The 18,135-nt window shown below is 43.1% G+C and overlaps 1 protein-coding gene across 1 annotated transcript in view; it reads right to left on the bottom strand.

The window, feature by feature from the left end:
- The window catches only part of usp43a (ubiquitin specific peptidase 43a), a 112,414-nt gene that overhangs the window by 21,044 nt on the left and 73,235 nt on the right, over positions 1-18,135 (bottom strand). Inside the window, 3 exon segments of the mRNA XM_054604620.1 lie at positions 5,322-5,425; positions 13,825-13,936; positions 17,194-17,365. Coding sequence (XP_054460595.1) covers positions 5,322-5,425; positions 13,825-13,936; positions 17,194-17,365 — 388 coding nt within the window.

The raw sequence follows: 18,135 nt of genomic DNA on the forward strand, positions 1-18,135 counted from the left end.
AAGACCAGGACCTTGTGGATGTTCCAGACCCAGTCTGGATTGTACGTGTTTCTGTATGTAAATTTTTGGTATGACTGTGTCCATGCAAATGAGCTTTACCAAGATCTTCTCTGATATCAGATTTGTGTTGAAATAAAGTATATATTCAGGCAAAGTACAAATGGGGCTCATCAAGTTATTCTTTTATTCATCTTAGTGAAGATTTACCCAAAAGTACACGTTTTTTCCACATCCACCACTGTGTAGTGAAAGTTGTCATGTTTGTAAGGCAGAACTTTCCTTCACTGCTTTGATCTCAGGAGGAAAGATAAAACAGAATCTGTTTTTAACAGCCAAACAGCACTGGCAGAGAGCAAAGATATATTTCACATTCCCTGAATGCTCAGGGCTTTTTTATTGTTTGTTCCAGGAACATGACGGATCGCAGATGGCAAATGTTTTGCCGTGTCAAAATTCAATTCCTTTTGATTTTTTTGCAAAGCATCTGTATTCTGGATGGAGAGTTCCAGCATGGATGAATACTGAATGATTCTCCCTGTGAGTAGCTTCACTCCATCCTTGAAGAAGAACTCATGTTGTTTTCTTGTTATGGTTTACTGACGACTTGTTTCATGCATAGACATGTACTCACTGAGCGTTGTTACCACTAGATGTCTTACAAAACAGGTCAACGCATTCCAGAGAGGTAAGAGAACTATAACACGGAGCACTAAAGTACCCCTCCTGTATCTACAAAAGTGAAAGCACTTGAGTTTTTGCAAGAACGGAACAATAACAACTGCCTCATCTCCGTTGGTGTAACACTCATGCACACATAGCACTAGTTGCACTATATATCTCTCCCACAACATTTACCTATTTCAAAAACTCTATTTGCCCTGAATAATTGCAGACTTTTACAGTTTTGGATTAAAACCAATTACAAATAGCAGAAAAGCTCATTCAACTGATGCCTCTCTAAGCCCTGTCGCTACTGCGTCAAGCTGTTAGAGCTACATTACCATGGAGCTAACTGCACTTCCTGGATACACATTAACAAATACTTGGAAAAGGCATATTGTACACAGATGGGTCTACAATATGTGTTGGAAGGATATATCCAGGAGGTCAAACTGATTAAGGTTAAAAGGGTAAAGATAGGAGCTAAAGCTACAGATCACAGAGTAAAGTGAACCACCACATCACCTGATTGAGACAGAAGACAAATAAATTAAGGAAACCATCTTGTGTATACAATGCCTATAAAAAGTATTCACCCCCCTTGGATGTTTTCCCCTTTTGTTGCTTTTATACATGAAATCATGGTCAATATAATTTGGCTTTTTTGACAAGAATTTGCAAAAAAAGCTTCTTTCACGTCAAAGTGAAAACAGATTTTTACAAACTAATGTCAATTAATTAAAAATATATAGTGTAAAATAAGTGTTTGCATAAATATTCACCCCCTTTAAAGTGACTGACCTAATTCAACAGAGGTCCAGCTACTTGATGCCAGCAGTGTCACAATTAGTGAAATGAAGATCACCTGAGTGCATTTGATGTGTGTCAAGTGATTGTAGTATAAAAACACCTGTGTCTGGGAGGTCCAGTCTCTGGTTCATCAGTATTCCTGCTACAATTGCAACATGAAGACAAAAGAACACTCCAAGCAACTCAGAGAAAATATCATGAAAAGTACAAGTCAGGAGATGGCTACAAAGAGATTTCCAACTCACTGGACATCCCACAGAGTTCAGTTAAATCCATCATTAAGAAATGGAAGGAGTATGGCACTTGTTTAAATCTGCCTAGAGCTGGCCGTCCTCACAAACTGAGTGACCGGGCAAGAAGAAGACTGGTGAGGGAGTCCACCAAGACACCTACGACCACTCTGAAGGAGTTAAAAGCTTCAGAGGCTCAGATGGGAGAGACTGTACATACAACAACTGTTGCCCGGGTTCTTCACCAGTCGAAGCTGTATGGGAGAGTGGCAAAGAGAAAGCCACTGTTGGAAAAAAGCTCATGAAATCTTGCCTGGAATTCGCCCAAAGGCATGTGGGAGACTCCAAGGTCAATTGGAAGAAGGTTCTTTGGTCTGATGAGACAAAAAGTTAGCTTTTTGGCCATCGGACGCTATGTTTGGCGAACACCAAACACTGCACATCACCACAAACACACCATCTCCACCCTGAAGCATGGTGGTGGCAGCATCATGCTCTGGGGATGCTTCTCAGCAGCAGGCCCTGGAAGGCTTGTGAAGGTAGAGGGGAGCATGAATGCAGAAAAATATCGCCAAATCTCCATCTCACAATCAATTCTTTCCTGGTTCAACCTCTCCGTTTGATTGCTTCAATGAAAAAGAGCTCTCTGTGGGAGCAATGTGTGCCACGTAGAAATAAAATTAAATCCATTTCACAGAGGAGCAGTCGGAGCTTTGATTAGCCAGACCGCTGGCCCATTAACCACTGTAAGAATGATACAAATACTCAAGTGGCGCACTCCCGACAAAAAAACATCATCTAGCAAGTAGGTGATTACATAGTAAGCTGACCAGGGCAGTAACTTAAAAAATCTAATTCAATTCTATGATATTACATTTGTACACTAGGCTTCATTATCATTTTTATTTTTATCTTGTCTTTCTTTTACTATGTCTCTTGTGTGCACTTTACCCTATGCTGCTGTAAGCCTGCAAATTTCCCGCTGCGGGACTAATAAAGGATTATCTTATTTTATCTTATCTTATTAGTGCAGAGGTGCAGTGGAACAGTCTTTGGGTATTCAGCCACAAATCCTCAGGCTTGTGTGTGATTGACGGGCTTATATGATTTACTGTGCTTGTTTTTGTGCCATACAGTCTCGGGCAGATAGAAAATCATTGTCAATCAATAGAAACTTTTCACAGTTAGATCTGTGGATTAGCCTGAAAAGCCAGTACATTTCTTTTAGCTTTGAGAGCCATACAACTAAATAACCAATGATATGCTGGCAGAAGAGCTGCTGGAGATCTGAAAACCTTGGCACATGAAATATAAACGATCAGCAAGGCTATTAAAAATGAGAGATACATTGGACCAAAAAAATATTTTTGTGATTTGGAAGAACTGATCCCTTAACATACTGGGGAAAAAAGTTGCAGTCCAGTAAACACTTTTTTTTGTGCTGGGGAGCAATATGTGGAACTCATTACCCACAGAACTTAAAAAGGGAATATAAATGAGAAACTCAGTCATGAATAATCTAGTGACCAGAAGAGGCCGAACACGTTGGGTGAAATGCAATCTGGGAACCAATAAATTATCGTCTGACAATAATTTAGCTTTTTACTGACGCCCTCTCTCTACTCCAACTCCAGTCTCGCATCTCAAGTTGCTAATTGGACTGTAAACAATGAGCAGCGCACGGGAAAAGGAAGTCTTAGACCAGATATCTGATGGCTTTACCCGAACCCCAGAAATACAGTCCCTTTCCCCTAGAGGCTTATCTGTCGCCAGACCGATAGTCGTTGGGTTCAAAGATTGTGAATAATCTGATGCTTGTTATTGCATTTTATGGTAATTCTATTTTATCATTCTCTGTGTGGTTCTGTATATATATTCTTATGTAATTTTCTGTATTTTAAAGACCTAATAAGGAGGGGCAATGCAGACTTTATTTGCAAAGCAGCTGGACTCTCACATATCATTCAAAGAATAAAGGCAGACGAAAACATGCATTCACACAACGCAGGAGCACACAGAGACACACATGATTGAATAGATACAGACACACCCACACACACACACACACACATCTATTGGAAGACTGGTCTAATCTGGTAGATCTCATTCCCTAGCTCTTTTATAGAGACCTGACCTTCAGTGTGGCTCAGTAGAACAGCAGCAGACATTTACACCGAGCCCCTCAGCTGAATGCTCTTCATCATACAGGACATAAAGGAACACTATCGGATCATTATACTCAGTTCCTTGTAATCCCCTCAGGGTCCATTTGCTTCTGAAAGGAATTGCAGCTTTTTCTCTAATGCACTCGAAAAACCTGTCTGCCATGCGTGTTCTCAATTATGAGTTCATGCAGTCGCCTCCATTAAAGTTTTAAAAGGCAGGGTTGGTAATCATCGTTTTTTTTTTACACTTTTGTTGAAACTCCCATTAGATTCTGACAGCAATCAATGAATCAAATGTTATGACAAGTAAAATGTGACTGTCACAGGACTGTAATAAGCCCGTCCAATCGTTTCATTTGTCCCGGATGTAATAATTGGACATCTACTAGCCTGTTCACTGCTTAAATGGTAAATAGACTATACTTGTATAGCGCTTTTCTAGTCTTCCAACCACTCATAGTGCTTTAACACTCCACGTCATACATTCCATTCACCCATTCACAAGCATCCATACACTGCTGACAGTGGTTACCAAACAAGGTGCCACCTGCCCATCAGGACTCTAACTAACCGCTCATACAACATTCATTCATACAACGCAGGAACAGCATGCAAGAGTAATTTGGGGTTAAGTGTCTTGCCCAAGGACACATCGACATAGACTGGTGCCGGGGATCGAACCGCCGATCCTCTGATTGGAGGACAACCTTGCTCTACCACTGAGCGACAGTCGCCCCAATGCTTACTCTGCCGGAGCACTCATTGGTCATCACAAGAGTCTTCCAAAGGCTGCTAGCGAACAACTGTGAGTACTAACAACAGCCATGTTTGTTGTTTATGTTGAAAATAATAATTTTTGGGGGAGTGGCTTTGGAGAGAGGCCTGAGGGGAGGGTCTGTCAGTGTTTGCGAATTTCTAGCAAGAGTTAGCGACTTTTGGAGCTCGCGCTGCAAAAAGTTGCTAACCAACACTGCCTTTAATAGACTGATATGGTTATTTGTTTGTGTGTTTACTGTATTGTGTGACTGTGATTTCACTAGCAGCGATTCATCAATGTGGCATGACTGAAATAACTTTGATATGTTGTTTTTATGTAATTCATTATTAGTGCATTGTTTTTGTCATTCCGACCTCAAGGCCATGTGTAGCATACTGTTTGTGTGTTCTGTATTATAGGATGGGCACGCTATCATGAATGAATGTGCTGACTCTCTGTAGATCACTGTTGTCTTAAATGTGTTATTGCCCACACAAAGAGTGACATTGAACAGTATTGTATTGAATACGTTGATTAGGTATGAATCTAGGTAGGTATGTAGAACAGTTCATTATATTTCTTTGTGTGTGTATACGTGTGTGTGTGTGTGTGTGTGTGTGTGTGTGTGTTGTGTGTGTGTGTGTGTGTGTGTGTGTGTGTGTGTGTGTGCGTGTGTGTGTGTGTTTGTGTGTGTCCCACCTGTCAACTGCCGGGTGGTGCAGTGGCTTGCTGTCCTGTGGGGACAGGTAGCTGTAGGCGGCCGATCCTCCCACTACTCTGATTTTAAAGAGCACTCCGGCATTCTGCAGGGAGACAAACACACATCAGTACATCTGTGTCCTTAAGGAGCTTTTTCAACAAACAAAGACATTTATTTTACTTCAGTTTGTTTAAATACATGACCCATAGAATGACCATTTGTACATCAATTTTATCACCTTGAGAGAGGAGAATGAAAACATCGAAGAAATCCTAGATGAATTGAAGGAAGCGGAGCTACAAGTTGTGGGGGAGTTTGTTTTGATACAGTTTTGCTGTTGTTAAACCTGGCCTCAATTCTTCTTCATTTCATAAACAATTTACTTCTTTTTTTGTTTATGTTTAATTCACTGTGGAGGCATGAAGGACAAAAACAAAGTTTTACAAATGGTCGTTTTAAGGGTGAAGTATTCCTTTAAACCATCCTATAACAATTTTAAGACACAGGCAACATCCAACTCTTTTCTAGGGATCATTTTTCCAGGACTTTTCCAGGACATTCTTAGTGATGAACTAGATTGTATGACAGAAAGGGATTCGCTCCATAAACTCATATTTCTCTGTGTGGAAGTCTGATTTAAAAGATGTGCAGATTATGGCTATAGCTAAACTAAATTAATTTCTTACGTTCTTAAAAAATTATGCCAAATTGATCACAGAATAATGCAAAAACACCGGTAGATGAGCATTTGCTGAAATTCAGCTACCATCACTGTAATTATAACGGGGTTTCTCTGAGGACAGACTGGGGCCCTCAGGGATAAATAGGCAATTATGTAAGAACGGTCACTGCAATGTTATGATGGGAGACAGAAAACATCTTGTATCTTAATATAGCAAATAAAAAAATCATGATACTGGTAGAAAGAGTAATCAAGCTCTAAAAAGGCTGCGTGGATATTAAAAATAATGCAAGATAATACCCAAGGTTAAAGCCTATCATACTTTAGGAAAGCAAACAGTAGGAAAATGTTTTTTTTATTCTCAGTGACATTACAAATTCATTATTAAATGTGAAACTCGCAAAGTTAATGTTAGATAAAAAACATTTTTTGTTGGAAACTTTAACTCTGGATGACAACAAAGATGCGTGACACACAGCTGTAATAATCTAAAACCATGGTGGATCTCTACAAATGTAACTGTTCCTTTGGTGTTTATAAGTTGTGTTATTTAAGATGATGAAACTCTCTGCACTTCACCGTTTCTGTAGCGCCTCCAAAGGCTTTGTTCCATCCGCATTCCTTAATGACACCTTGATACTATCTTTGACTGTAAGCTACATCCAATTCAACTGCTGACAAGATGCTCAAAACGTTCAATTATTATATCAATAACAACATTCTCTTGCATTCAGCACTTATTTGCTGTATTTCATGTGTGTTTGTGTGTGTATGATTTATATCATGTCACTCTTTATTTGTATAGTACACTACAAACACCCATTTGTAGTGTTCCACACAATAAAATATATGTATATTGAAATTTAAAAAATAATCGTATTGACTTGCGTTATATGAATAATTATATAAAATGTTATAATATTGAATTATCGACTCCTAATAAAGCATTTGCTCTGTAGTTTTTTTTTACCTGTCAGCATTAAAGCATAAAGATGAGTCCCTATACAAGAATATATAACAGTGATGAAGAAGGTCTCGATGTAGAACAAAGCGTGAGATGTCAACATGCGTCATTTCAACAGATGGAAAAAGAAACAAGTATCGCCTCATGGGTATTTTAAAGCCTTTTGAATGGACTGAATGGATGTGAATAAGTAAGAAACTTATTTTAGCATTTGGACAACATCCAAGTGCCGTATAAACCAGACAACTCTCTAATATGGGGCTGAATCCTGGAGGACCTATACTTAACATCACACAACCTCCTTCATTTCCACTATAGGTCAGATAACTAGTCTTGCCGCCTCCTCGTTCCTGCAATAAAGAAAATGCATTAAGGCAAGAGGGCTGATTAGGGGGCAGAATCAAGTTGCTAATGGGTTCATATTGAGCGGACCACTGTTGGAGCACCGAGACTGCAGCTGTGCATGAAAATAAATACATTAGTGGGTTATTAGGAGCCAAATGAAAGAGGAATAGTCTTACTTTTCAGTTTAAAGGGCCTGAGCGCGCATTTCAGATGGTCTATCTATCTGTTGGACTATAATGGTGAAGTGCTATGCTCTTCATGCTCATGAGTAATTACGTTCACTTTTTGAATCAATTTTGGTAAGTTAAGGATTTAAAGTTTCTACAAGATGATCCGTGATCTGAATGAAATGAGAGCTGTCAACACCAGTGAGGATTTTGAGTGATCTGGGGACCAAAAACTAAACCCCAGGGGTGTTAAGAGTGAGAATCTGAATATGCAAATCCTTCATATCCAGAAGTAAATAAAAGCACCATCTGTAATTTGACTGTAACTTATTTACTCTAGTGCTGTTCTACACATCCCCATTTGAATACAGGAACAGTCGTTGACTAAAGTATGGCTATTGGTAACGGAATTTCTGTATCTCGGCAACCGTGTCGTGCACGATGAGAGCTTTTCAGACGTCCATCCATCCATCCATCCATTTCCTTCCGCTTATCCGGGGCCGGGTCGCGGGGGCAGCAAGCTAAGGAGGGTCCTCCAGACGTCCTTCTCCCCAGCAACACTTTCCAGCTCCTCCTGGGGAACCCCGAGGCGTTCCCAGGCCAGACGAGATATATAATCTCTCCAGCGTGTTCTGGGTCTACCCCGTGGCCTCTTACCAGTTGGACGTGCCTGGAAAACCTCTAAAGGGAGGCGTCCAGGAGGCATCCTGATCAGATGCCCGAGCCACCTCAGCTGGCCCCTTTCGACGCGAAGGAGCAGCGGCTCTACTCCGAGTTCCCTCCGGATGTCTGAGCTCCTCACCCTATCTCTAAGGTTGAGCCCAGCCACCCTACGAGGGGAGGGGGAGGGGTCAGACTAAGAGCGATTCACAAAACCCCAATGAATCGGACGATGCAAGGTTGTGGCACCTCGCCCGGAATAGGGAAACCGGGGCACCCTCCTGGAGCCAGACCCGGTAGGGGAGCTCGCCGGCGAGCGTCTGGTGGCCGGGCCTTGGCACATGGGGCCCGGCCGGGCCCAGCCCGAAAAAGCTACATCGTGCCGCCACCCTGTGGGCCCACCACCCGCAGGGATAGGCATTGGGGTCGGGTGCAATGTGAGCTGGGCGGCAGGCTGGGGCGGGAACCTGGGCGTGCTGACCCCCGGCATCACAGACTAGCTCTAGGGACGTGGAATGTCACCTCTCTGGCGGGGAAAGAACCGGAGCTGGTGCGGGAGGTGGAGTGCTACCAACTAGATGGTAGTTGGGCTCACCTCCAAGCATAGCACCGGTTCTGGAACCAAACTCCTGGAGAGGGGCTGGACTTTTTCCTTTTCCGGAGTTGCCCAGGGTGAGAGGCGCCGGGCGGGTGTGGGGATACTCACAAGCCCCCGGCTGAGCGCCACTGTTCTGGAGTTCTCCCCGGAGAACGAGAGGGTCGCCTCTCTGCGACTGGGAATCGCAGGGGGAAAGTCTCTGACTGTCATTTGTGCCTATGCACCAAACGGCAGTTCGGAGTACGCGGCCTTCTTGGAGTCCTTGGGTGGTGTTCTGGAAAGGGTGCCGACTGGGGACTCCATAGTTCTTCTGGGAGACTTCAACGCTCACGTGGGTAACGACGGAGAAACCTGGAGGGGTGTGATTGGGAGGAACGGCCTGCCCGATCTGAACCCGAGTGGTGCTTTGTTGGACTTCTGTGCTAGTCATGGACTGTCCATAACAAACACTATGTTTGAGCATAGGGAGGTTCATAAGTGTACTTGGTACCAGAACACCCTAGGCCAAAGGTCTATGATCGACTTTGTAGTTGTGTCATCAGACCTGCAGCCGTATGTCTTGGACACTCGGGTGAAGAGAGGAGCAGAGCTGTCAACTGATCACCACCTGGTGGTGAGTTGGATCAGGTGGCGGGGGAGGCTGCCGGACAGACCCGGTAAACCCAAACGTGTAGTGAGGGTGAACTGGGAACGTCTGGCTGAGGATCCTGTCCGCAAGGTCTTCAACTCCCACCTCCGGAATAATTTCTCGTGCATCCCGGGGAGGCTGGGGACATGGAATCCGAGTGGGCCATGTTCAAATCCTCCATTATGGAAGCTGCTGCTAGGAGTTGTGGTCGGAAGGCGATCGGTGCCTGTCGTGGCGGCAACCCGAGAACCCGCTGGTGGACACCAACGGTGAAGGAGGCCGTCAAGCTGAAGAAGGAGGCCTTTCGGGCTTGGTTGGCCCAGGGGTCTCCTGAATCAGCAGGCAGGTACCGGTTGGCCAGAAGGGCTGCAGCTGCGGCGGTTGCTGAGGCAAAAACCCGGGTGTGGGAGGAGTTCGAGGCCATGGAGAACGACTTTCGAATGGCCTCAAGGAAGTTCTGGCAAACCGTGAGACGACTCAGAAAGGGGAAACAGGGCTTTTCTCAGGCTGTGCTCAGCAGGGGGAGAACTGCAGACCCGGACTGGGGATATTGTCGAGCGGTGGAAAGAACACTTTGAGGAACTCCTGAACCCGACCAACACGTCCTCTGTGGAAGAGGCAGAGTCTGAAGACTCAGGGGAAGACTCGTCCATATGCCTGGCGGAGGTCGTTGAGGTAGTTAAAAAGCTCTTCAGCGGCAAAGCGCCAGGAGTGGATGAGATTCGACCGGAGATGCTAAAGGCTCTGGACATTGTTGGGCTGTCTTGGTTGACACGTCTCTTCACTGTCGCGTGGAAGTCGGGTACAGTGCCTGTGGAGTGGCAGACCGGGGTGGTGGTTCCCATTTTCAAAAGGGGGACCGGAGAGTGTGCTCCAATTATAGGGGTATCACACTGCTCAGCCTCCCCGGGAAAGTTTACTCCAGGTTGCTGGAAAGGAGGCTCCGTCCGATTGTCGAACCTCGGATTCAGGAGGAGCAATGCGGATTCCGTCCTGGACGTGGAACAGCGGACCAACTCTTTACCCTTGCAGGTCTGTTGGAGGGTGCATGGGAGTTTGCTCATCCAGTCTACATGTGTTTTGTGGACTTGGAGAAGGCCTTCGGCCATCGTGTCCCTCGGGGAGTCCTGTGGGGGGTACTGCGGGAATATGGGGTACCTGGTTCGTTACTACGAGCCATTCGGTCCTTGTATGACCAAAGTGAGAGCTGTGTCCGGATACTCGGCACAAAGTCGAGCTTGTTCCCAGTGCGTGTTGGCCTCCGCCAGGGCTGCCCATTGTCACCAATCCTGTTTGTGATTTTCATGGACAGGATTTCAAGGCGCAGCCGGGGGGAGGAGAGTTTCCGGTTTGGGGACCTCAGAATCACATCCCTGCTTTTTGCAGATGATGTGGTTCTGTTGGCTTCTTCAGAATGTGACCTTCAGCACGCACTGGGGCGGTTCACAGCCGAGTGTGAAGCGGTCGGGATGAGAGTCAGTACCTCCAAGTCTGAGGCCATGGTTCTCTTCCGGAAAACGGTGGATTGCACCCTCTGGGTTGGGAGTGAGTCACTGCCCCAAGCGAGGGAGTTCAAGTATCTCGGGATCTTATTCACGAGTGAGGGTAAAATGGAGCGGGAGATGGACAGGCGGTTCGGTGCAGCGTCAGCAGTGATGCGGGCGTTGTACCGGACTGTTTTGGTGAAGAAGGAGCTGAGCCGTAAGGCAAAGCTCTCGATTTACTAGTCCATCTACGTTCCAACCCTCACCTATGGTCATGAGCTTTGGGTAGTGACCGAAAGAATGAGATCGCGAATACAAGCGGCCGAAATGAGCTTCCTTCGTAGGGTGGCTTTTCAGACGTGACTGTCACAAAAAGTTCACTGATAAAAAGCACTATTTACATTTCTAAGGATTACACAAAGATGGCCAATTTGTTTTTAGATGCTTTAGAAAAAAAATCTAAATTTAAGTAAACAATTGTTTATGCACTCAAGAAAACATATTTATTTATGTTATATTCCACTTCTGCCAATAGATCCCCATACATGCAAACACACTGCTCCTTTAAGCAAAACTTAGCGTCCCATGTAATTAAATAGACCGGTCAAGCTGTGGAGAATCAGTACATACTACTACGGCCCAAAAAGTGACCATGAGAATTTGAGAGCGTTGCTAAATCAATACATGTTAATAACAGAGGTAACCTTTATGGGATATTTTAACTTCAATTCAAAAGACAGATTCTTTTGAAAGAACTTCAAGCTAATTAGGAATTTCACCTACCACAGTTGATCCACAACTCCTTATCAATAACTCTCCAGAACTCAGATTGGTTTAATATTCAATAAAAGACCTGAGAGGATTTTTAAACCTGTAAAATCCTATTTGGTCTGCCTAACTACAGTCTGGATCTTGTTGCAACAAATACAAAACAATAATTTAACGGGATTAATGTTACATTTCGAAAAAATTAAAATAAAACTATCTGAGAATGTACATTTTGGTGTATGAGTAAAAGAACACAGCCTTTCTTGCATATATAATATATTAATTCTGATATATTGAATGGCCTTTATTAGAAAACTCAAATAAGGTTTCCGTATGATAAGGATTAATGAAGAAAACTAAATGAAGAGAAGCTAAATCATTTTGTTTTCATTCATTTCATTATAAGGTGCTTCTGAGAGGATTTTTAATCGGCTGAAAAACACCAAACATTAGGAGGAAACTTACTTTAACTACTTAAATGTAAATGTTATTTCCCTTCTTTTATCATGATAAATCTAAAAGGTTTTCATTCTATAAAAGCATCCTCTGAAATGCAATGGGGGAACCTTCTGGTGAATGTCAAATATTTCACCTTTTCAAGTCATTATAGGCATCAAGTGGCCATGGTGTGTTGACTAAAAGCATGTAGGGAAGTTTTCCAACACATTAACAACAAACTTGCTCTGAAATTTGGCACAGACCACAGATGGCTCTCAGCGAACAATGCAGTGCATTAGCACTCTCGGCCAATTTTGATATTCTTCTCTTTTTTACATCAGGGCTGGCAAAGAGAAGCAGGATTTTTTGGCATGCAAGTCAGTTATATCTCAAGTTTTTCCTTTTCTTTTTCATTCCCTTACAGGAAACTTGTATTTTGCTGAATAAACCTATGGGTGGCAGCAAAGCATCTCTAAAAAAACAAAGAAGCAGGGAGGACCAAAGTAATGAAAGCAAAGCACTCGCATACTTGCTGCCTGTTAAATGAAGGGAGAATATCAATTTATGTATTTATCATAAGCACCTAAATGACACAGTTATATCAGTTTGTTTTCCTTTTAAAGGAGACCACAATCAGCACAGAAAAAAACCCTGCACCCATCTGATATTGATGGCCCTTCCAAATATCTGTTCCATCTCCATTGTATCTGGCCAGACGGGCTTCGAGGAGGTCACTTAGAAATACCTGGAGATAGTGATCAGTAAATAACAGGCTGATATTTCTCTTTTCTCCACAGCCTTAGTTCTTTTCTTATAAAGCCCAAAAGCTGCTCGCTCTGGATAAGGCCACCTCAAATATTGTCTGTCACCATGGCGTTGCCCATGGCAACTTGTGGGCCGGCGGCAGGGACAGCGTGAGTGTCTGTGTGTTTGAGAGTGAAGCGGCGGTTTGGAGGTTCATGGTGTGCCGATCACTTGAACGGTTTTCGGCTAAAAGAGATGAAGTGGAGATGAGCTCGTGGCTCGCAGTGCGAAACCAAGTGGGATATGTTGTGTACTCAGGAATACAGCAGTAATAGTACACATTTTACAATAATACAATGTAATTAAGATCTGCCTCTTATCTTCACTCATTATTCTGAAACCTATAACTTCTAATAAAGCGGACAAAAAAGAGGATTTGTGTTATTGGATTCTGAGTGGGCGGTGACATAATTAAATGTATGCTCAGCACATAAAGCCATTATTAAGCTCACAAGAAAGGCTTAGACTGTGTGTGAGTGAATCTAATGTCCCGAGGTGCACTCTTTGCTTTCAATCAGAGAATTTATTCAATATTGAGAGAGCAGAATGAACTACGGGACATTCAATTTGAATTGTATTAACCAGGTGTGACGATTAGGTATTTATAAAAAAAGAGAAATACAATAGATAATTAATCATAAGGAGCAAACACAATACTGTAGTCACTGTGGCCAAGTGTACAAAGGGTTACTCAAACCACAACAAGAGTGAATCCAACAATTATTCGCTCAGCATGCTAAGCAGGACAACTTCTTTCTATTTATTTTTGTTTTATATGTGACTCCGACATTTGTACACAGACAATGAGAACTATTTAATCCGAACACAGAACACCAACCGTAATGAAAATTGATTAAACTTCCAACGCATCTCTGCTCTGCTATTTTAATTTGCTCCACTGGAGTCGAGGACAGAGAAATAGAGTGGATGATGTATTATTGGGGGGGGGCTGCGGGACTATTACCTGAGCCTGGGATCCATTCAGCATCAGATAATAGAGCTTGCTGAGGATGCTCTGCTGCAGCTGGTCCCAGGAGACGCTCCTGTCCTCGCGCATGAGGAATGGAGGTCCAAACCTGAGGGAGGAGGGGAGGAAAAAAAAAAAGGAGAGAAAATGACAAAGATTGGTTAACTTGGAAAGTCATCCACACAAAAAAAAACAACATCAATTAATTATAAAGAAAATTGTTCCCCGTGTAAAAATTGTGTCATCGCCACATCTGTCAGGCGTCAAGTGCATCAAAGCTCGAAAACTGACCGCTTGAAGGGACATTTTGCGGGGTCAGGGGCCAGATAAAGAGTAGAAACCGGTCTGTATTTCATCAATGCATCGATGCCTCGTGACGGGCTCACTGTCTCTGTGTTAACTCAAGGCTGACTGCTTAGAAGTGGCTGTATCAGAGGCTTTCATATGGGAGGTTAATGGGAGACGCAGTTGTGTGTTAGTCAGGTTATTTAGACATATTTATACATAGCTGAAGATGAAAGTTCGGAGGTTCACGCACGTAGCCAACACTCAAAGACTTAATTGCCAGTTTGTTGCTGCAGGTGCACCTAGCTCAAACTAACGCAGTAGAAAAACAACATCCCTGGAATAAATCCCATCTACTTGAAGGTTAGAATTTCAAGAGAGGGGGTGATTCAATGTCAGGGCCATCGTGGAGGCTGTAGACTGTGGTGCTGTTGTTTGCTGTCTCTCTTTATAATAGAGAAACTCTATGACCCATGAGTTTCAGTTAAGGGAAATCTAGGTGCTAAAACATACAACAATATTGAATCCCTGCATCCAGGTTACCAACATCTCGTCGAAAGCCATGGCAGAGGAGCAGGGGAGCTGCACTATATACATGTCTACATATATTAGAGTGTCCAAACACTTTCAGCCATGTTAAGAGCCATCTGATGCAGTTTCTGAGAATATCCATGCAAGTAAATTCTGACAAAGTGCAACCAACATAGAACTGTCCTTGAGTTTAGGTGATGGATGGATGCAGAATAAAGAGAGACACAGGTGTTGACTACCAAATACACATGAGTCATGTGGACAAATGAGTCCTCCTCAAATGTCACATTCTGACATTTTTAGGCCTTTCATTGGAACGCCTGTTGTCAGACATGATGACTGGAACTGGATGACAATATGTTTATTGATCCCTGTGGAGATATCTGAGCCATCCTTATGATCTACGAGCACTAAAAATGGTGACGGGAACATTTTCAAAGCCCCTTGTTATCAGAGGTTTATTGTTTGCATGCTACTACAATTCCCACCAGGCACTCAGTTAGACCCAGTCTACCCTGGGTCAAATGAACACTCCCATTAGAATGATGCTCTGGTTACAGAGCACACAACGTCTCCTAATGGGCTCAGGAAACATTACAGTTCCTTACATTTACTGCAGTTAACCTCAGTGTGAAACGTCTCCAGCAGCTAAATCCGTGGATAACTAAATAAATTCACTTTTGATGCAAATTGGAATTCTAGCTAGGAATAATCAATATGTTGGTTGCTGTGATTTCACTTGACGCTGAGGTAGCAAAATAGTCATGAATCAACTTGGATTGGCAGCAAGAATCACTCACTTCTAACCTTTGTTATCTTCTAAGAGTCCTGATGCTTTCTATACTCGTGATGCTGCCTACAGTGACATCGTCATTACTGAGGAAGTAGTAAAACCTCTCTGATTTACGATGCCGTTCAGCCCATGTGGGACATTTCTCTCTAAACAGTACAACACAGCTCACCTGTAGGCGGCGAACATAAAGCAGCCATCCAGCCGGATCACAGCTGCTCCCACTGGTTGTGTTGCTGTTGTACATCAGGTGCCGAGCAACTAAATAAAAGCTGCGTACCCATGTTGGGGAAACATATGGCAACCGATAAAACTTTTACAGGTTAAGTGCTTCAATTTGAGCGGCATTGTTCGTCTTGAGATTCTATACTGTCAGCTCTCAGCTGAATGGGAAATAAAACCAGTCCCGTCTGTGACATTCATGCAATAGACGTACAGGTCGAAGTGGGAACAGAAGATGGATGTTGACATTGAGGCAGCATTGGATGATGAAAGAAGGAAAGAAAAAACGAGGTATTCTATGTAGGACTGCAGACACAGTGGAGCGGGAGAAGAGATGTCTCTACAGCTGTTCTTGCTGCTCTAAACTGCTCTAAAAGAACTGTCTCTGTAAGATGACACGTCCTCAAACACAATCTCATAAAATAGATACAAGTTAACTGACTGTGCTACTGTGTGCTTAAAAAAAAAATGAACAAGATAAAGCCCTAACTCTACAACTTAGTGATGTCAGGTCAATATTACCGCGTCATGGTTTTATGCCCCGGCCATAGACTGTTTAAAGGAAGTGGACGTGTCACAGTTACGACACCCATTGGTTTGTAGACTGCTGTTTCAGAGCTTTGAGTTCGGCTTTTTGGACGTTGCCATTTTGGTTTTTGGTAGTCAAAATCTTGTTGCTACCAGAAGTGACACGATAGGGTGGAGCAAAGTACAACCGAATGCTGTAAAATACATTTTTTAGGCGACCAAAAAAAAAAAAAAAAAACCGTTATATTTAACTTTCATGAAGTGAAAACACACTTTAAAAGGGTTAAAGTTTTAAGACGAAAACAACAACTCCCAGATCAAAAAAAACAAACATTGTGGTAGCAACCTGTCAATCACAAGATAGCCCCTCCCTAAAGCATACACAGCTTTATGTCACTAGTCTATTTCACTCTAAATGGACCATAATTTACTCAATAAACTTCGTGCTGTATTGAAGAAGACTCTAAACTAGAGACTGAGACCATAAACTCATGTTTACAATGTTTACTGAGGTAATAAATCAAGAGAGAAGTAGGGTCATTTTCTCATAGACTTCTATACAACCTGACTTCTTTTTGTGACCAGAGGAGTCGCCCCCTGCTGGCCATTAGAAATAATACAAGTTTAAGGCACTACAACATTGGCTTCCCTTTTCAGACCCGGAAGTGGCAGCCCAGCATACAGCAACTAGTCAAGTTGCAGTTTATTTCTGTCCAAAATGTCATCACTTCATAATTTTATCCTCTCATAATTAGCATACCAATTCTTTAGTTATGGCCAAAAAATGTGTTTTGTGACCTCTCCCCAGAAAACTCTACTCAGTTCATCCCTGAGTCCAAGTAGATGTTTTTTCCAAATAGAGAATAAAGACATTCATTGCTTCAAGTTGTTCCGGAAATATGGCGTTTACGAGAATGGACGGACAACCCAAAATTAAAATGCCTTATAGGCATTAAACAAAATAAACTAACAACAATAGACACTTGAAAATCAGTCAGCCTGGAGCTCACCTGACGGCCTGCGGGCCAGATCCTGCTGTGTTGCAGATGATGAGGAGGACCTTGGTGGAGCCGCCCTGGTTCAGGTATTCAGAGGAGAGCGTGCCAGATGCAGGTAACCTCTGACCGTCGGGTCCAGCCGAGGAGGAGGTGTAGGGGGAGGAGGGGAGGCTGTGGTGATACCCTGAGCAGAACAGAGGAGTGCAGAACTGTTTAATAATAGCTGAAGAAGAAGAAGAAGAAGAAGAAGAAGAAGAAGAAGAAGAAGAAGAAGAAGAAGAAGAAGAAATATCTCTAACTTGGAGGTGTACATTTTAGAAATGAAAAAAAAAAGCTTATTTGATACGAGTGTGACAGGACACAGCTTGTCTGTGCGAACCTGAAGTCTAGACCACCAAAGCCATGTGACCAGGTTAAAAACCTCGGAGTAACCTTTGATGGTGAACTCAGCTTCAACGATCATATCAGCAGCATCACTAAGGTCATCATTTTCCCATCTCTGAAACATTTCCAGAATCAGAGGCTTTCTTCCACAAACTGACTCGAGAAGATTAGTTATGTGCAGGTTGTATTATTGCAGTCCTCTGTTGGTGGGTCTTCCAGATGAAACGTATCCAGACATGGGTGTTCAAACGGGGGCAAAAAGATCAGACCATATAACTCCAGTCCTCCAAAACTATGTCGGCTACCTGTTGCTCTCAGAATACAATTGAAAATCCCTTTTTTTGGTTTACAAAGCACTGGCATGTCTGGCTCTACAGTCCATCTCAGACATGTTGCCAGTCTCTGGCCATGTTCAGAATCCGTTTTGTAGCAAATCCACATTGTATCCAGATTGATTTTGCACCTCAGTCCGAACACTCTGGCCACTAAAATCAGATTTCAAAGTGGGAAAGTGCTGAGCAGAATCCATGCATGTGTGCTTTTCTTTCACTTTCTGCCGCTTTCCCCTGA

This window comes from Anoplopoma fimbria, chromosome 9, assembly GCF_027596085.1.
Source record: "Anoplopoma fimbria isolate UVic2021 breed Golden Eagle Sablefish chromosome 9, Afim_UVic_2022, whole genome shotgun sequence".
Classification (NCBI taxonomy): Eukaryota; Metazoa; Chordata; class Actinopteri; order Perciformes; family Anoplopomatidae; genus Anoplopoma; species Anoplopoma fimbria.